The following is a 19,821-nucleotide window of genomic DNA, read 5'->3' as shown; positions in this document are numbered from 1 at the left end:
TAAAAACTTATTTGCATACAGTTCTGGAAAGCAGAAGTTCAAATTGGATCTGACTAGACTAAAATCAAGATAGTAATTGAGCTCACTTCCTTTTCGAGAAACTGAACCTTGCTTCTGTGTGGGTGCTGGAGTCTGAACATTATCTTTTGGACACTTTTCTTCAAGCTGCTTTCAAAGATTTTATTAGTTCTTTGGGGATTTTGTACACTGTGTTTTGATCATATTCACCCCTCTTCCAACTCTTCCCAGATCTAGCCCCCTTTCCCAGCCCACCCAAGTTTATGTGCTCTTTATTTTTTTCAACCATCAAGTCCAATTCGTTCTGACAATATATTATTGCATCTTGAATGTGTGGCCTTCTACTGAAACATGGTCAACATAAGAGTGGGGCTTGCAGATTTTGGTGGCACACACCTTTTTGTTTGTTTGTTTGTTTGTTTTTACAAACAAGGTTTCTTTGTATAACCACCCTGGCTGCCCTGAAACTCAATTTGTAAACCAGGTTAGCGCCGAACTTACAGAGATCTGCCTGGGTGACACATACCTCTAATACCATCAGTAAGGAGGCAGAGGCAGGCAGATCTGAATTCAAGGCCATCCTGATCTACCAGGGCAAGTGCCAGGACAGCCAGGGCTATATAGAGAAACTGGGTCTTGAAAAACAAGCAAACAAAAATAAAGAGTGGGCTCTACACTCTTAAAGAAAATCGATTCTCTTCTCCCAGTAGCTATCAGTTCCCAACAGCTCCTTCACTAGGTGGGTCTTGGTGCCCACCTCCTTTCTGCATGCCGGGATTTTATCTGGTTTGAGCTTGCCCAGGGTTGGTGCATACTGTCAAAATCCCCATGAATTCATAAGTACAATTGCCTCTATGTCCAGAGATGCCATTTCTCTCCACCACCTCTGACTCCTACAGTCTTTCCACCCTTTTTGCAAGGGGTACTGAGACTTGGGAGGAGGGAATGTGACATAGATGTCCCATTTAGGGCTGATTATTCTGCAGTCTCATATTCTCTGCTCCTGGGCCTGCTTACAAGGGCTTTAAGCTAAGGAGTGCAATGGACAGATTTGCTTTCAGAAAGATCACCATGGTAGCCAGGGAAGAGAGGATAGCATTGGAGTAACAGACCATCAAGGATTTTGGGAATATTGTGTGACATCAGACTGAAGCTTGACTTAGTGTGGTGACAGTAGAGATGGAGGACATTGATCTGAAACATCAGAAAGTAAAATCAGGATCATAGCATGTAAGATAAGGGAGAAAGAACTGGAGGTACAGTATAATGAAGTATAGTGCCAGCATTAATAGTCCATTCCACCTTTCATTGCTCCAGATGTACAAGTTAGACCTCACACCAGATCCCAAGGAGATAGCAGCCATCGAGGCTAGAAGAAACCGAGAAAAGGAACGACAATGCCGATTCTTCAATGTTCGGAACCGAGTCATGGGGGTGAGTGAGTAATGGAAACCATTTTATGAGACTGGAGTTCTTCCCTCTTGTGTCTAAGAAGGAATGTAGCAGTGCATTATAACCCCTCTGGATTCAAGAAGGCCCTAGGACTGGAAAGGAAGGAGCTGGGGAACCAACCCTCATATGCCTTGGGCAGGCTTAGGAAGAGTCAGGATTGTGCAGGGACAGGTTATGGGTCAGCTCTCAGACTGTAGCTGGTTCTTAAGGGGTTGCTTCAAGGCTAAATATGATACTGTTATATTAGTTATTTTTCCTCTTACTATGACAAAATACATGACAAACACAAGGAAGAAAGGGTTTGGTTTTGGCTCAGCTTGAGTATATAGTCCATTATTAGGGGAAAGGAGCAGGAAATGGCTGGTCATTTTGCACCCACAGTTAGGAAGCAGAATTCAGTTCATTTTCTCCTTTTTATTCAGTCCAGGACCCTAGTCCTTGGTATGGTACTGCCCACAGTTATGGCAGGTTTCCCCACTTAAAATAATTCAGTCTTGAAACTTCCTCATAGACATATCCAAAGGTTTCTCTTCTAGATGATTTAGATGTTGTCAAGCTGATAATATCTTATGTATTTTTTATTTGGCGGTCCAAAGTTAACCTTTGAGAGTCAGCCCTCTCCCTTCCACCATGTGACTCTCTGGTATCAAACTCTCTCAGGCTTGAACTTCACCCATTGAACAATGTTACCAGACCATGTTGGCAATATTAACCTTCACAACTATAAACCAAGTTGAGGGATAGAGACTAAAGGAACGTTTATTCTTCACTAAACTGTATGCTCTTTTGTACTATTTTGAAATGTTTTAAGTGAATTATAATGAAAGAGAAGATATTGATTGCTTTAATTAAAAAAGGACTGCTGAATGGGTGGATAATGAATGCAGCCTAATGATGCAGAAAAGACACCATGCTTGTGTTCAAAGCTATTATGTGGCTTTATGATGCATAACCTATCTTGTCCTCCTCTGTAACATGAAACCAAATACAGCACTGAGATGTCAACTTTGAAAAATCAGAGGATACTACCTGACCACAAACAAACTGAAGTTTGAGTGGTCTGACTGAGATTCTGGTTGCAAGAATTTCCCTGGGACCTGCACTATACCAAACACTGTTTTGGACAATGGGGAATACAATGATAGCTAAGGCCTAACTTCTACCCTGAAACAGCTCACAGCCTAGTGGAGGAGATAATAGAGATCAATGTAAATATAATGTGTACAATGGGTCCTAGATTATAGGGTAAAATTTTCCTGAGTAAGTCTTGAAGGATAAACTGAAGTTTGGATAAAGAAGGAAGGAAAGCTATTCCAAGGGGAGGAAACAGAGCAAAGGCTGTGGGTTTGAAACAACTTAAGATATGCAGAGAACTGGAAGACAAATGTGAGAGGGGACCTGGAAAGCAGGTATAAAGAGATAAAGGCAAAAGCAGCAGCTAGACCACAGAGGTGTTTACAAGCTTTGTTCAGGGGTTAGAACTTTATCCAGTAGATTCTGAAGATCTCTAGGTGGGGGGTTTGAAGCGGGTACTCTCTAAACAGCATCTTTTAGTGTATTCAATGTATCATGATGGCCTCTACTCTAATTTTGCTCCTTTCTTTGAGATCCAGGTGGATGTGGAAGCCCTGAACTACCAGGTAGAAGAACGGAAGCTTCGGGAAGCAATAGAGCGAAGCAAAGATATGGCTTATGGTAAATACTCAAGGCTGGGCAAAGGGATAAACCAGAGAGATGGGACTGAAGTTGGGTAATTCTGCCTCAAAATAGAACTTGAGGCTCTGGAATGATAAAAACAAGCCAGATGAGGAGCAGAGGCCAGGTTGCCTGGGTTCTGTTCTGGAGTGTCTTCATGTCTATCACTCCTAGGTACCAAGCATGTACACTATGATCTGGTAGCACAGATGCTAGAGAAGGAAGAGGCAGAACGGGCGTGTCGCTTGTCCAAGAAAGTACAGGATTTTCGGGAGCAAAAGCAGCAATTCAAGAATGGACACGAATTTGACTTCTGGGATCCAGCCCACATCCAGGAGTTTACAGTCCCTTATGTAGACAGAAACACATGCTTTGGCCCATCCAGCATGCAGTACTTCCTTGGAGAGGACGTGGAGAGGGCCTCATGCCTGCGAATGCAGCAGGAACAGTTCAGATACAACCTGGCAAAACAGATACAGGAGCAACAGGAAGCCAGAGAAGAGGAGGCACGTACTGGTAAGTAGCCTAGCAGGGAGCTCACTTGGCCTTAAGGTAATTAGTTACATATTCAGCCAAGGCAGAAAGGTTAGTCTTACAAGCCCTAAGTTCCCTGACTTCCTTCAGCAACTGACACCATAGCCACTATTCATGATTTCTTGGCACTTACCTGGAGGAAGCATGTTACATTGCTATTTACTTTCTGCTTTGGGCAAATGAATGTTCCTCTATGTAACTGAGTTTGCCTTTTCTTTATTTCATGAGATAGGTTCTCACTGTGTATATGCAGTCTAGGGTGGGCTTGAACTCAGCCTCCTGAATATTGGGGTTCCAGCCATGTGCCTCCTTGACAGCTCAGTTTCTTCCTCTTTAAAATAGGCATTATACTCCCACATCACACAGAATAGCAACTACTATTAGGATACAGTCTGTGGCCACTCCTTTCTTTTACACTAGAGAAAGGGCCATTTCTTTCTACTCACACTTCACCTTTCAATCACCAGTGTCTGACAGGGCCTAGGAACAGCTAGACCAGTATATGGCTAGAGTTGGGGAAACTTTTAGTAGCTTTGCTTATGCTATGGCCATGGCTGACAAGCCATTTTCCTCTTCATCTCTGTACTTCAACCTTTACATTTCTTGTTGTTTTGGCACTGGAAATGGAATCCAGGGCTTCATATATTCTAAGCACATACTTCTACCACAGCACTCAAAACCCTTAATAGGCTTATGTGCATCTCTGTCATTGGCCTTACCAGGTTGTTGTTATATTTGATCTGTCTCTCCTATCAGAGAGGGGGGTTTTTTGTTTTTGTTTTTGGTGTGGGGGATGCCAAGACAGGGTCTCATGGAACATACACGGGCTTTGAACTTGCAATATAGCATGTTCTGATCTTTCTGTCTGTGTCTCCCAAGTGCTGGAATTATAGTCCACTACACTGGACTAGGCAAGGAGTTCTCTGAGACAGGAGATAATTCTGTAGTATCCTTAGAACCCAACAAATCACCTTTAGACTGGGGCTGAGAAAGATGAAATTACTTAAGGCCACATAACTCAAACACAACAGAACTACATTGTTACCCAAGATGCTCTGCTTTGGCTACCCCCAACCCCAAAGAGTAACTCCTTCCTTATCACTATAACTTTGACACTCAAATCTGTACACACAAATATAAAGTATGTCAAATAGCTAATGAGTGAACTGGGAATGGGGACTAGAAGAGGCAAGTACAATGTCCTGGCCATATTTCCCTGTGCAGCTTTGCTTAGTGACCAGCTACGCCTAGCCGTGGACACACGAGCTGCTGAACTGGCCAGGCTGGAGGAGTCCTGTCGAGCAGCCATGAGGACTGCCATGGCTAATGCCAACAAAGCCCAGGTATGTCCTGCACTATTCAGTGCACTAAGCCCACCCCAATGCCTAAATTAAGACTTTAACCACAACTTTCTCCTCACACCCCATTTCTAACCACTGTAAGCGTTCTCGTCTACCCAAGGACTCCCTGTCCACCTAAGATCCTGTTAAAGTATAAGTCACCTCTCTCCCTACCTCCAGATACAGGGTGACTTAAGAACAGGTATTAACCTTTCATCCCTGACCTCTAGACTAAGTGTAGAGAAATTCCCAGGCCATTCTATCCCCCTCCATCATACCATTAGGGTCATTAAAAATCCATGCTATGTCTCTCCGTTCTCTCTGAGATTACTAGGGCTATATTCTTCCTATCCCTTCAAGTAAGTTTCTTAAGGCTGGGCCCCCAAATGCTTACATCTGGGGACCCCCACCAGGCAGCTAAGCAGGCCCTGAAGCAACGCCGTGAACAGCAGCAACAACAGGAGGCCAACCTCATGGATATCAAGAAGCAAGTCACCAGTGATCTACTGACTGAGAATCCTCAGGCTGCCCAGCGCCCCCATGCTCCTCACCGGGTCCTGCCCTATTGCTGGAAGGGCATGACTCCAGAACAGCGAGCTGCCATCAGGAAAACTCAAGAAACACAACGACAAGAGAAAAAGGAACAGTGCCAAGCAGAAAAGTCCCTGGAAGCTGAGTGGGGATGCCAAACCAGACGGATTGCTGAAGCAGCATTGGAGCTGGAGGAACAGGAGAGAGAATTGTGTGCTGAATTTCGAAGGGGGCTAGGCTCCTTCAACCAGGAGTTAGCTAGGGAGCAACAAGCCCAGTGAGTTCTAGTGTGTGGCAAGGGGGAGGAAGGCAGGGAGTAGGTGGGGAGGAATGGCAAGGACCAGGGACAGGGAAATCACATCGGCTATGGTCTTTGATTTTCACAGGCAAAATTATCTGAATTCAGTCATCTACACCAACCAACCTTCTTCCCAGTATTACCTACAGTTCAACACCAGCAGCCGCTGAACTCAGGGTGGTCACCTCCCTTCTCATCTGTCAATCTCACAGGTGGCCAGGAGTCGAAAAGAAAATGCTGCATACCCCTATCTCTACTCTCACCTCGGTAGGAAGGAACTAATCCCAAACCTCCGCTTTCTACCCTAGGTAATAAAGTTATTCACTACAATGAACCATGTGTTGTGACAGTATACAAGTGTGAGATTCTGCCTTTCTCACTCCAGGCTGAGGCTCTTGGGTATCCACCTCAGAGCCTTTATTTTCTTCTCCTAGTACACATAGTTAATTCCCCTAGTACACAAGACTGTTCACATCCTGTAAATTTGAGACTTTATTAGGCACAGAGGGTGAGTAGAGCAGAGTTACAAAATGGCTGTCAGGTTTCCTTCAAGCTGCAAAGAAGCCGGCATTTTTCCTGCCTTCACCCTTTAAGGCTGCATTCGAATGGCCCCATCAAGCCGGATGACCTCTCCATTCAGGAATGGGTTCTCAATTATGGTCTGTACCATATGAGCGTATTCAGCAGGGTCACCCAGTCGGCTGGGGAAGGGCACCTGGCTGGCCAAGAAGTTCCGTACTTTCTCTGGAAGGGTAGTAAGCAGTGGGGTGGCAAACAAACCTAGACCAGAACACCAGGATCAAAGGTTCAGTCTTGTTTTCTCAGTTATCTGCTTCTTCCTCACTTTAGTGCTAAGCTGCTAATACTTAGATAGTGGGTATCTTCTCTCATCTGCCTACAGATCCCACCCAATTCTATGTATGGAAAAAAAAAAAAGAAAGAAATGTCTACCTGGAGCAATTGTCATCACACGGATGCCTATGGGAGCCAGATCCCGAGCAATAGGCAGTGTCATGCCCACTATTCCCCCTTTGGATGCAGAGTATGCAGCTTGTCCAACCTGGAAAAAGAGTAGAGATCATAGGTGGGAGAAGCCCCCACAGGAACTTTGACCCCCCTGTTGGGCAGTGGTGGCACACATCTTTAATCCCAGCACTTGGGAGGCAGAGACAGGTGGATCTCTGTGAGTTCGAGGCCAGCATGGTCTACAGAGTGAATTCCAGGACAGCCAGGGCTACACAGAGAAACCCTGTCTCCAAAAACAAAATAAAGAACTTTGCCACCATCCACATACCTGACCCTCAAAGGCAGCCACACTGGCAGTGTTAATAATAACTCCACGTTGGCCTCCCTGGTCTGGTTCATTCTGGCCCATCTCACCAGCAACCAGGCGGATGACATTGAAAGTGCCTAAGAGATTCACCTGTAGGGGGGGTAGAACCATGATGTACAATGTAAGGCCTTTTGTTTGCTTAAAAGCTGAGCACCAACAGCCAGACATTTCTTATTCCTACCCCCTGGAAATCTGCCAAGGCCTTACATTGAGAACCCTCTGGAAGTCCTCCAAGGTATGGACCTGATTCTTCTTTTGGTTGTATGTCTTAATTGCCACTGCAATACCTGCACAGTTGACAGCCACATCTATACGGCCAAACTTTTCTTTTGCTAGAGTCAAAGCTGCCTGTACATCCTTCTCCGAGGTCACCTTGAAAGGGAGAAATGAAGGAAAGGTATTCATTTCCTGGCATATACACAGCACTAAACTTAGAGCAGTGCAAGCCCAGTCCTTGAATGGGAACAGAATTGAATAGAAACAGAATTGTGTGAGTAAAAGAAGTGAAAGTTGTGATAAAATGAGTTAAAAGGAAAACAGCAGGTGCTATATAAAAGTATTGCAAAGCATTTTTCAATCTATGCTTTCTTTGAATTGATAAGCCCCTGGTAATTCTCAACTGCTATGGATTAGGGCACTATACAACCTTGTATTGCTTTTTCTCTTTTGCAGTACTGACAAACTGAGGGTCTCCCACATGCTAGGTAAGAACTCTACCCCTGAGCTATAGTCCAATACAACTGTGTTTTGAGAATTACTCACAGGATCATGATCTTTTTTTTTTTTTAACCCTTCCTGTTCAGTTCAGGTTTTTCAACTCTGTAAACTCTGTAAATATAAAATCACTGGGCAAGACAGGCATTTCCAACTGTTCATATCTCCTTCAGGAAATTCTGGTGTGTCCACTCCTCATCCCCATTATGCTGAGCCCCAGCCTTAGAGTTCTTACTGCAGGTGATCTCATGTGCTGAGGGACTCAGGTCAAAAGATGAAGGGAGATGAACTCACCACCCTTACATTTGTATGTATGTGCAGGCGTGTTTGCGCCAGAGCACATGTGTGGAGGTCAGAGTTGGTTCTTTCCTTATACCATGTGGGTCCTGAGGATCAAACTCAGGTTGTTATGGATTGCAGCAAGAGCTTTTACTGGGTAAGCCATCTAACCGACCCCAGACAGCACTCTTATGGGAGAACCCTCCCCCCTCCAAGTTTCCTCATGCACACTCTGATAGAGTCCTGACTCACGTTGGCTGAGGCAAACATGCAGCTCTCCCCTAACTTCTTGGCTTGGGCCTCACCCCCCGAGTTAGGAAGGTCCAGAAGCACAGTTGTGGCCCCTTGTCCCACCAGTCTTTCGGCCGTAGCCAGGCCAAGGCCAGAGGCTCCTCCAGTTATTATAGCGACCAAGCCCTGTGAAGAGGTACATGTAAAAAGAACTGCTCCTGTCCAAACCACCCCCACCCTTTCACCTGCCAGTTCCTGAATTCTTCGAAGAAGCAGGGGCAGTCAGTGACCCCAGTGTGCTTCCTCTCTTCACAGCTGACACCGCGGGGAGGGGAGTGGGGGGAGTGTCTCATCCCACGCGTGTTTCTCTGGGACCCCTCACACACTTATGCAGTTGGACGTTGATGTTCACCTATTGAGCCCAACTGCCACAAAACCAGGCCCGGATAAAAGCAGGGCCCTTTTCCTCCGGGCACCGATCTCTCCTCTCTAGTTCCTCCTGCCAGCGCATTCCTAGCCTGCGTAAAAACAAGACGTTAGAGGCACAGAGCAGTCTACCTTCACGCTCCGACACACCGCAGCCATCTTGCACCAGTCTCGCCACCAGAAGAGGGCTTTTACTTAGTCCCTTTTGCACATGCGCTCGCTGATTGGCCGGCACAGAGACGCCTACTGGGGCGGGGAGCAGCGGCCGCGCACCGTAGGGGGGAGGGGAGGGGCGTGGCCTGATGCTCTGGGACCTTGGAAAGCGGGAAGTCGAGTACTCAGCCCAAGGAACGTTTTGTTTGTAGAAAGAGCTTAGTGGCACCTGCATGGTATCACCACCCTTTCACCCCGTTCTCTAGCTGACCATTTGGCATGCTGCCAGCTCCACCAGAGGACAACAGGGTGAAGATAGAAACTGAGCTCCTTTCTCAGTAAAACTTTTCAAGTGAAACCGATTCCTATGTGCCAGGTTCTCCCGGGTATTGCAAATACACAGAGGAAGAATAACAGGTCCTTACTTCCCAGGAGGACACAGTTCATTTGTAGAAAGATGAAATTACAGGACACACAACGAAAGGGGCAGAGAAACAGATTTTTTTTTTTTCCAGTGACGGAAGCAAACTGCAAGGCCCTGTATCTGTTAAGCAAGTACTCTACAAACAGCCCAAATACAGGTTCCAGAATACTCAGCTGAGGAGAATTAAAAAACAAAGAAAAAGAAAAAGAAAAGAATAGGAAGATTCCGAGATACAGAGAAGCAGCAGCAACAGAGACAATTATGTCGAGGCAATGATGGAGAGAGGCCAGATAGGATCACACTTTGTGCCTGTGGGTGGAGGGGTCTTTACAAACTAGGGATAGGAGACAGGCATTACAAAACAGGTACCCCTGAGCGTCTTTCATTACCCCAGCCTTTGCTGTGTTCCTGTGTTCGATGCCCAAATGAGACACTAAATTGGACCTCATCCAGACATTGTTGTTAACAACTCAGGTCTCTGGTCAGAGCTTTCACCAATATTTCAATTAGAATCTTTAGGATGGACATTTAATCTGTCTTCCATCCATGTTTTTCCTCAACCTAAAGTCTGCAGGCCCACAAATCTCAGCCTACACTTTCTGACTGTAACGGCATTACGTTTTTTCTATGTTAAGTATTCTCCAATGAACTTCCCTCAAGGACTCTTAGTTGCTGACAGCCAGTATACCCATATTGATTTTTCACTACTTTATCAAAGGATTTAGCACTAGACTCACAATCTTTACTTTGTTTTATTTATTTATTTTTGATTTTTCGGGATAGGGTTTCTCTGTGTAGCTTTGGAGCCTGTCCTGGAACTTGCTTTGTAGACCAGGCTGGCCTTGAGGGCTAAGGTGAAGGCAGAGTTTAAATGAGTCCACCATACCCAAGATAAGTGATCATTAGGTATTAGGGAAGCACGGAGATAAGAGTAAATAATGGCTGTGGTCTTCCTACTCCAGAAGATGTAGTCTCCATATGCTCTCCATAAACCTAGAGAGTGAGAGCCAGCCCCTCCTCTACCTTATAACCGGTCACATCTGCACCTGAAACTACGCCCAAAGGGTGTGGCTACCACCACAAATTCATTGGCAAAGCAAGATGCCACTATATTGAGGTGCTGAGGTTACTAAAGGCCTGTGCCATCACTGTCCGGCTTCACAAATCTTTATTTTTAAGGTGTGCATGTATGTGCATGTGTGTTTGTACTGTGTGGAGTCAAAGGGCAACTGTAGGAATTGGTTCACTCCTTCTATCATGTGGGTCCTGGGAGTCAAACACAGATCATCCAGCTTAGTGACAGCACCTTTACCTACTGAGTCATTTCACCAGTCCCAGACTCACATTCTAAATGTTTTTGTAGAAGACTTGCTAGCATGCACAAAACCCTTTATTCAATGATTCCCAGCATGCAATGGGGAGGCAAATGCTAACAACAGAACCAGCACTCATGACTACCATAACTTTGAATTAATAATGTGATTTTGAGAAGAGACATGTATCTATAACCATACCATGGGTGGTAACCCTGAACATGCCCGATCTCATCTAATCAAGGAAGCTGAGCAGGGCCAGGGCCAGGAAGAAGAGATATGCAATGCCATATTGGGCTCCAAAGATGTGGTTTCTGAGCTGGGGAGATAATCCAGTAGATTAGAATATATGCTATGTATGGTGGTTTGAGGGAACGGCACTACTAGAATGTGTGGCCTTGTTGGAGTAGATGTGGCCTTGTTGGAGGAAGTATGTCACTAAGGGTGGTCTTTGTGCCCAAGCCAAGCCTAGTGTCATTCTCTCTGCCTGCCTATCTAGATATATAACTCTCAGCTCCTTCTTTAGCACCATGGCGGCCTTCGTGCCACCGTGCTTCCTGCCACGCTGATAATGGACTGAATTTCTGAACTGTAAGCCACCCCTTTATAAGAATTGCTGTGCTCATGGTGTCTCTTCACAGCAATAGAAACTCTAAGATACTATGCAAACATTAGGACCTGAGTTTGGATACCTAACACCCATGTAAAGAACCAGATACAGTCACAAGTGCAAGCTCTGGTGTAGGCCCATGCATGGACCCCTGAGGTGCCTTGAGCAAGCCTGAAGCTGTTGGCCGGAGCTCCTTGCCCTAAGGCTATTGTTGGTACTCTTCCCAGTTTTAATAACATACCTAGTGACAACACACACCTCGTATGGAGGAGCTAAGCCTAAAATTCCTGTAATTTTCCACTGTGCTGTAAGTCAGTATTTAAGGCCGTTCTTTCCCCTCAATAAACGGCATTCGGCATTTGTCTTTCCGACATTGCCATTGAACGAATGACCCGCTGTCTTGTCTTTATTTCAATCTCTAGGCCTTCACCCGATTGGTGGAATAGATCATAGCACGGGCGCTACACTCTGGGTTCAGTGAGAAACCTTTCCTCAAAGGAATAAACTGGAGGATAATAGAAAAGGACACTTAACATCCTCTCTGGTCTCTACATGTGTACACACACACACACACACACACACACACACATCACAATGGCATACCTCACACTCACAACTTTTATCTTTCTATAAGGTTTCACTATGCATCCCTGGAACTCACTATGTAGACCAGGCTGGCTTCAAACTCACAGAAATCCCCCTATCTTTGCCTCTGCAATGTTGAGATTAAAGATGAGAGCCACCATGTCTGACTAAAATCTGATTTCTATTTGTAGCAAAGCCATTAGAACTAATACTACATAGTTTGTTAGTCACATATTATCTAGAAGGATATGGTCCATGTCTATTAGTGAAAGTGAAAATAGTTTTTTGCCCACAAAGTTCACAGGCTCCTTGAATTTTCTCTACTGACTCCCATGGACTGGTGCTTAAGCACTATGTTTAGAGCAAATGGAAACTATTAAGTCAATGCTGCTTCTGTTTATTTCCAAAGTTGTCTCAAGGCATACCATCCATTGCTTGGGGATCAGAGAAGTGAGATCCTGTTTGAACGATGCTCACTCTCCCCATTGTGTCCTATAGCCCCTTCCACTTCGTAAAGATTTTCAACATTAAGTATTCTCCCTCTTTATTGTATACATTTCTGTCTCACGATCATTAGAAAATAGGGACAAGGGCTGGAGAGATGGCTTAATGGTTAAGAGCACTCACTGGCTGCTCTTCCAGAGGTCCTGAGTTCTTTTCCCAGCAACCACATGGTGGCTCACAACCATCTGTAATGAGATCTGGTGCCCTCTTCTGGCCTGCAGGGATACATTCAGACAGAACACTGTACATAACAAATAAATGAATTGAGAGAGAGAGAGAGAGAGAGAGAGAGAGGGGGGGGGGGGGGGAGGGAGAGAGAGAGAGAGAAAATAGGGACTAAAAAGCTAAATGTTACAGGGGAAGAACAACAGTAGAACCTAAAAGAAAAATCCAGCATTATGTCACAATCCTCAGTGTGTACTAGTCCTACCAGGAGATAAAGGAAAAATTGATAGCCCTCACCTCTGGGAGATGAAAACTACAAGGTAACCTATTTAAGCCTTGTGAATGCCTGCAGTTACCTCTGCAAAACAAAGTTGCACTGGCTTTGTCTGCTGCTGAGGTGACACTGGCAAAGATAAAAGATCCCCAAGTGATGAATGTGGGAAGCATCCAAATGTGGCCTGCAATTTCCGAAGGAGGTGAGGCACAGTAAGAATGAATGGTTTGAACTTGGCAGGAGTGAGGAGATGTGAGAACACCTCTGATGTTCTCTGGGAGAATATGTGTTTAGGATACATGCTAGCAGAATGTTTGCCATTGAATAAATGGGAGTGGTGGTTGAATGAGCCTGTGTGATGCTTTCCTAGGGTCACTGTCAATAGCTACTTTCGTTTTCCTTTTGGGGCTGGGAATGGAACCCAGGCCTATGGAACCCAGGCCTTTTATACACTGAGCACCAGTTCTATCTGGAGGCTCCCTCCTAAACATTGAAGGTCATGTACCAGCCTTTATGTAATCAGAGCTTTCTTACTGCATTTGACATAGTTGATTGCTCTCTCCTCCTAGAAAATCCCATCTGTTTTCTGTGAAACCTTCCTCTCTTGCCTCTTTCCAATTTTCTCACTTCCTTCTTGAGCCTCCTCCCTAGGTTCTTTTTCTTGTTCCCTCTTTGAGGACCTCATCCACCTTTTGTTTTTAAATACTTCCCAGTACTCTGCCTGCAGCCTACTGTCTCCACTGAACATAAGAGTCATATAGCCAACTGTTTACTGCCTGCACATACCAAATTCCTCCAACACTTGGTCTTAACATAAACTAAGTTATTGTTCTCTAACCCTTTTTTATTTCAATTGGTAGCAATACCACCTTCCAAGAGAATCAAGTCAGCATGCTTTACTGTTGTGGGAATTACTTTAATTATGCAAAGATGTGTTATATTTGTTTATGCTGAGGAATATTACTTTAACTGTGTAAATGTGTGTTACTTTTGTTTCTGCAGCGTTTGTTTAATGATATAAGGATATGGGTTTAATTATGTAAAGATGTGTTGCAGTTGTTTAACCTTGCCTGCCTAAGGCATCTGATTGGTCTAATAAAAAGCTGAATGGGCAATAGCTAAGTAGAGAAAGGGCTTCTGGGCAGAGACAATAAGTAGGAGAGAAGAATGAAGAGAACAAAGAAGAGAGGAATGTTCCCAGGGCCAGAAATCAGGCAGCTACCAGACAGACAGACATTGAAGGAAGCGGGAGAGCAAGACGTACAGAAAGAAAGGTACAAAGCCCCAAGGTAAAAGGTAGATAAAGAGAAACAGGTTAATTTAAGTTAAAGAAAAGAAGTAGCCAGAAATGGGTATCCCTGGCTGACCTGGAGCCTCCCTCTCACTGTTAAGGTTCTCTATCACCTGATGGATGTGGACTGTCTAACTTCAGCCAGTATGACACTATACTTCTTGGTAATAATACACACAACTTTATGACTTCCTACAGTGGTGTGACTGTTACAGAAGAGGATCACCAAACTGCACTTGGATATATAGAGAAGTCAGATTTATTACTGGTCAATAGCACTTGAGCTATTGAGCTAATAGGACTCCAATCCTTTGTTTCATTCAGTTTTCTGTTTTTGTTTTTTTGCTATTGCTTTGTTTGAGGTTTTGTTGTTGTTGTTGTTTGTTTTGTTTTGTTTTTTCAAGACATAGTTTCTCTGCAAAATAGCTCAAGCTGTCCTGGGACTCACTATGTAGGTCAAGATGGCCTCAAACTCAAAGTTCTCCTGCCTCTGCCTCCCAAAAGCTGGGAATAAAGGTGTGTGCCAACACTGCCTGGCCTCATACACTTTTTATTGGCAACACAGCATCCCTTTGGGGCATTTTTTCTGATTAGTGCGGTTACAGATCTCTAGCAGAAAATTTACTTTCCCCAATTTTCATCTTTTCAAATTAAAATTTATTTTTATTTTGTACATATGGTGTATGCCTGTATACCACATGCATGTAGTGCCCATGAAGGCCATAAGGTGGTGTTAGATCTCCTAGGACTGGAGTTACAGATGGTTGTGAGCCACCATGTGGATGCTAGGAATCAAACCTGGGTCCTCTGGGAAAGCAACCAGTGCTATTAATAATTGGGCCATCTGTCTAGCCCATTTATTTGATTTTTAAAAGGAAGCAAGCATGTTTATAGAAGCAGAAACAGAAAAGTCAAGGCAGTTATTTGTGTACTATTTACTTGGCTATTTCTCAAGGCAGCTTGGATATGGTTCTTGACATAAAGAGCAAGTAAAATTCCAAGAGACAATGTAATGTATTTTATCCTCAGTCAAGGCTATATGCCTGCTTAACTCTTTCCTACCATTTAGCTTTCCTTTACCCTTTTCAGGCTATGACAGAACTTAACCCACTTTTCCTTCTGTAGCTTTACCAGATAAACATATGGTACAAATCTGTGTGTACCTTGTATTTTTTTTTATTGTCAAATCTAGCAGTTCTACCCAACAAATGATTCCCAGTATAGTGAGCTACTCCTTCTCAGGCACCCACAATGCCATATGCCTGCCACTGAGCCAGCACCTACCCCCCCCCAGAAGGTTAAAGATGTAGTTTGACCTCTGTATCTGTGTTAAGCAATAACACATGGCTTGGTGTCTAAGAGAATGGCATTGTTTGCTTGGTGAATAGATGTGTATGAATGATATTGCAATAAGCCTGCATCTTCTGGTGACCTGCATAAATGTCCCAATCAGTATACAATATAAATTCCACCTATAATCCTTTACAACCATGGAGGAATCCTTACAAGCTTTTCATAGCCATCCAGGTAGGCTGTCTGCAAAGCTGGGAGTCATCTGCACACTCAGTGAGGCTGTTATAGGACCAGCTGGTTTTTTATTTTTATTTTATTCTCTGTTTTGATTTTTTAGAGCAATAAGGAGTGGGAGGGTGACAACCATATCCTGGACATAAGGAGGTGAGGAAAACAGCAAGGGAGAAAGTGGGGGAAGAAGAAAAAGATATATGAAGAGCCCAAAGAAAAGCAGGGGGAAACAGGTAGGAATAAAGTCAAGAAAGGAGAGAGCAGCTGGCACCAGTGTAAGGAGTGACAGATGCCTCAAACAGGAGGCGGAAGCCAGTGGGAGGGAGACTATGACACTCAATGCAAAGCCATCCTTCCCCTGGAACTCCTCCCCAGCCCTGCTGCTAACAGAGGTGAGGCAAGTGGAATGCTCAGCCTGTTTGTGGTCAGAGGCAGATGCTGGGGCGTGGCCTTCTCTTGGCTTCCCAGTTCTCCAGCTCAGGGGAGGTAGTTTCTCACACAGCCCCAGCAGCCCCAAAAGGGAGGATGAGGGCGCAGTATTTTCCACTTGGTTCCAGCCCAGGATAGAATTACTCAAACCAGAATAAAAGACTGGAAGAAGATGAGTCTGCCTGGGAAGGGTCGCAACTGCCTCTGAAACCCCTGCTCTTGTGAACAGCATTCAGAAGTGGGGATCCTGCAAGTGGGAGTGCAAAGCTTCAAAGGCACCTTTTATCTCAGTAAAATATCCTTGTTTATTATCATGTGTGGACATGATAGGGGGCATGCGTACTGCATCATATATGTAAAGTACCGAGGACACTTTTTAGAGAGCTGATCCTCTCTTCACTTTGGGACTCTGGGAACTGAACTCAAGGCACCAGGCTTGTGTGGTAAGTGCCTTTACCTGCTGAGCCATCTCACCTGCTCCTCATCTTCTCTTTGGTGTAGGCCATAGGTAGAATTTCTTACAAGGTAAGGTGTGGCAGTCTCAAGGATGAGAGTATGCAATGGACAAACAGACAATTGCAGAGGAATGTATTCCTTGCAGTCTCAAGGGGCGAGGGGACAACTTCCAGAGACACTGTGGTACTGACTTAACATTTTTAGGCAGGCTTTAGATGGTTTCCAAAGTCTTTAGAACTGACAGCTTTCCTGAGGAGTGTTTTCCTGTCCAAGTAATTGACAGGCCCCTTTGGGTTAATTTAGGGAGGGATCAATGGTAACCCTCTGGCTTTTTTCTATTTCACTAGAAAATCACAGCTAAATACTGACTTTATGACTTTCTAGACAGTTTAGAATGCCATGTCACCACACAGTGTGAAATATGACTCAGATCCTATTCTTTTTAAAATTACATTTATTTACTTATGTGTGTGTATCATGCATATGTGCATGAGGGTAGGCATGTGTATGGAAGGCACATAACAACTTTAAGGAGTTGGTATCTCATTTGCCCATGGGGGTTCCTAGAATTAAACTCAGGCCATTGGCCTTGGTGGACATTTCACCTGCCCCTCAGATCCCATTATTTAAAAGGAAAAAAAAAAAGGTAGATAGGGCTGGAGAGTTTAGTGGTTAAGAACACTGGCTGTTCTTCCAGAGGACCTGAGTTCTATTCCCAGCACCCACGTGGCAACTCACACTTGTCTGTAACTCCAGTTCCAGGGAATCTGGGTATCCTTACACCAATGCACATAAAATAATGTTAAATACAGTATTTTTAGATAGATGATAGATAGATAGATAGATAGATAGATAGATTGATAGACTTTTCAAGACAGGGTTTCTCTGTTTAGCCTTGACTGTCCTGGAACTAACTCTATAGACCAGGCTGGCCTTGAACTAGTAGAGATCTGTCTCTGCCTCCCCAGTGCTGGGATTAAAGGTGCACACCAATGCACCTGGCAAAAGATATATTTTTATTGTTAGTTTTTAATTTTTGCACTGTGTGTGTGTACATGTGCATGTTCGTATGCAAATGCTAATGCCTGCAGAAACCAGAGATGTCAGATTCCCCTGAAGTTGGAGTTACAAGTAGTTGAGTGGTGCCAGTGCTGGGAAGTGAACTCATATCTTCTGCAAGAGCAATATGCTCTCTTTAAGTGCTGAGCCATCTCTGCAGCTACTAGAATCCTGTTCTTTCGATCAGTAATCAGTCTTGCATTTTCAGTTCCTGGTTTTACAAGATGCTGACGATGAGAGAAGGGTCCATCCTAGGTGATCTTCAGGCCTGTTAATATATAACTGTTTAGACAGCAATCCCACTTTAAGACCGAAGGCCCTACAAATTTTAGGAGATGGGCATCTAGTTGATCTGACCACTTATGCATGGAATGAGGAATAGAAGGCTTTAGACTAGTGGTTCTTCATCTATGGGTCATAACCCCTTTGGGAGTTGAATGACCCTTTCACAGGGGTCGCCTAAGACCAGAAAATACAGATATTTACATTATAATTAATATTAAAGGGTTCCAGAACTAGGATGGTTGAGAACCACTGGTTTAGTCTCTACTCTTGATATCAGGTGGGCCAATAATCAAGGAGGACCAAATAGATGGAGTTAGAGTGCTGCAGGGCCATCTGAGGAGGAGGTGACAGTGGAAAACACTTTAGGTAAACTAGAATGGTGATCTGGTGGTCTAGAATTTGTTTTTGCTTTTTGTTGTTGTTGTTGTTGAAGGCAGGCTCTTATTTAGTCCTTGCTGGCCTGGAACTCACTATGTAGACCAGGCTAGTTTCACACACATAGAGTTCTGCCTGCCTCTGCCTCCCAAGTGGAGGGATAAAAGGCAAACATCACTAAGCCCAGCCTGATCTTGAGTTCTAATAACTTATATAAGGGAACAGGGGCAGCAAGATGGCTCAGGTAAAGATACTTATTGCCAAGCCTGACAACCTGAGTTTGATCCCTGGGCCTATATGGTAGAAGGAGAGAACCAACTCCCGCTCCTTGTCTTCTGATATCCACATGCATGCTGTCCCACCCATATACCCAGGCACACAAAATAAAGACAATAAAAAGATAATTCAGAAACAAAAGGCTGCATACACTAAAAAGCAGCTTTTTAGTGAGGGAGAAGCAGACAGAACACTTTTACTTGCCTACTTGTTTAAACTGATATCTAAGGTCCCCTCTGTTGTGACTTTTCCAAAGGTTTGTGGTTTGCAGAAGGTATTTCCTCAGAAGACCCTCCTTTCCAAGGAATATGAACACAACTAGACATTTTGGAAGCTTTGATAGCTTGATGAAGATAAAACAGGTCCAATCCTCAACCAGGTGGATACACACAAAGATGTCATTGGAATTGTTATTTGGTCTCTCCTTGGTCCCCTGGTCCATGTGAGCTCCAAAGGAAAAATAAACTCGTATGAGGCACACAGAATGTAGTGTAGTGTAGAAGTAGAGTATATTGTGAGGTAAAGTGAGGTATCCTCAAGGATAACAGTGGGCAATGACTAAAGAGACCATTGCAGAGGGGGAAACTATCCAGAGGTGAGAATGGACAATACACAAATGTTCCAACCTATATGAGATTTTTTAAGATTTTGCTTGTGTGTACATGTTTGTGTGAATGTAGGGCACATGTATGAGAATTCTTGGGGTGGCTGTGAGCTGCCCAATGTGCATGTTAGAAACCAAGTGCCCTCTGGAAGAGCAGCAAGTGTTCTTAACTGCTAAGCTATCTCTCCAGCCCCTACATTTCTGTAGAGGCTTCATACTCTCCTAAAGTCAATTTCTGTAATGAGTCTTCATTGTTCATTGTTTAGTGTCTCCCAGCCTCAATTGCTTCATTCTGAAATGTCTCTATCTGAGCAGATCATATCTATAAGGTACTTGGGCCATAAACAGTGACCTATCAGTAATGGGAACTGAAGTTCCCAAAGAAAAAGGATGATGGGCAGTGTGGATGGGGCAAAAGCCATTATCAGTGATAACAATTCCGCAAGGTCAAGTGACTTAACTTTGTGACTATGGGAAGTTAAAATGTTGCAGAACAGAGCCAAATTATCTTGAGCTACCGGTAGTCCCTTAGAAAGTCCCTATGGCTGAGGTCTGGAGAGATGGCTCAGAGGTGAAGATTACTGCTTGCTCTTCCAGAGGTCCTGAGTTCAGTTTCCAGCAACCACATGGTGGTGGCTCACAA

At 44.3% G+C, this 19,821-nt stretch overlaps 2 protein-coding genes across 2 annotated transcripts; one reads left to right on the top strand and one right to left on the bottom strand.

The window, feature by feature from the left end:
* The first annotated feature begins 1,335 nt into the window (after positions 1-1,335).
* On the top strand, positions 1,336-6,202 carry Ribc1 (RIB43A domain with coiled-coils 1). The gene is made up of 6 exons (XM_051178693.1): positions 1,336-1,452; positions 3,084-3,165; positions 3,340-3,681; positions 4,924-5,042; positions 5,453-5,847; positions 5,957-6,202. The coding sequence occupies exons 1-6, from the start codon at positions 1,336-1,338 to the stop codon at positions 6,036-6,038; spliced, it is 1,137 nt and encodes a 378-aa protein (XP_051034650.1). The 3' UTR covers positions 6,039-6,202.
* Positions 6,203-6,340: 138 nt separating this feature from the next.
* Positions 6,341-9,094, bottom strand: Hsd17b10 (hydroxysteroid 17-beta dehydrogenase 10). The gene is made up of 6 exons (XM_051178691.1): positions 8,984-9,094; positions 8,447-8,611; positions 7,409-7,573; positions 7,163-7,291; positions 6,820-6,928; positions 6,341-6,648 (listed from the first exon to the last, which is right to left on the bottom strand). The coding sequence occupies exons 1-6, from the start codon at positions 9,008-9,010 to the stop codon at positions 6,458-6,460; spliced, it is 786 nt and encodes a 261-aa protein (XP_051034648.1). The 5' UTR covers positions 9,011-9,094; the 3' UTR covers positions 6,341-6,457.
* Between the last annotated feature and the right edge of the window lie 10,727 nt (positions 9,095-19,821).

This window comes from Phodopus roborovskii, unplaced genomic scaffold (genome assembly GCF_943737965.1).
Source record: "Phodopus roborovskii unplaced genomic scaffold, PHOROB, whole genome shotgun sequence".
NCBI lineage: Eukaryota > Metazoa > Chordata > Mammalia > Rodentia > Cricetidae > Phodopus > Phodopus roborovskii.
The sequence above is the reverse complement of the archived record's forward strand: the minus strand, read 5'-3'. Positions and strand labels throughout refer to the sequence as shown.

Coding starts and splice junctions, on each gene's coding strand:
- Ribc1 (XM_051178693.1), top strand. CDS start 1,336: ATGTACAAGTTAGACCTCACACCAGATCCCAAGGAGATAGCAGCCATC. Junction 3,166..3,339: donor AAGCAAAGATATGGCTTATG/GTAAATACTCAA, acceptor TATCACTCCTAG/GTACCAAGCATGTACACTAT. Junction 5,043..5,452: donor CTAATGCCAACAAAGCCCAG/GTATGTCCTGCA, acceptor GACCCCCACCAG/GCAGCTAAGCAGGCCCTGAA.
- Hsd17b10 (XM_051178691.1), bottom strand. CDS start 9,010: ATGGCTGCGGTGTGTCGGAGCGTGAAG. Junction 7,292..7,408: donor ACTTCCAGAGGGTTCTCAAT/GTAAGGCCTTGG, acceptor CCCCCCCTACAG/GTGAATCTCTTAGGCACTTT. Junction 6,929..7,162: donor TGGCTGCCTTTGAGGGTCAG/GTATGTGGATGG, acceptor CTCTTTTTCCAG/GTTGGACAAGCTGCATACTC.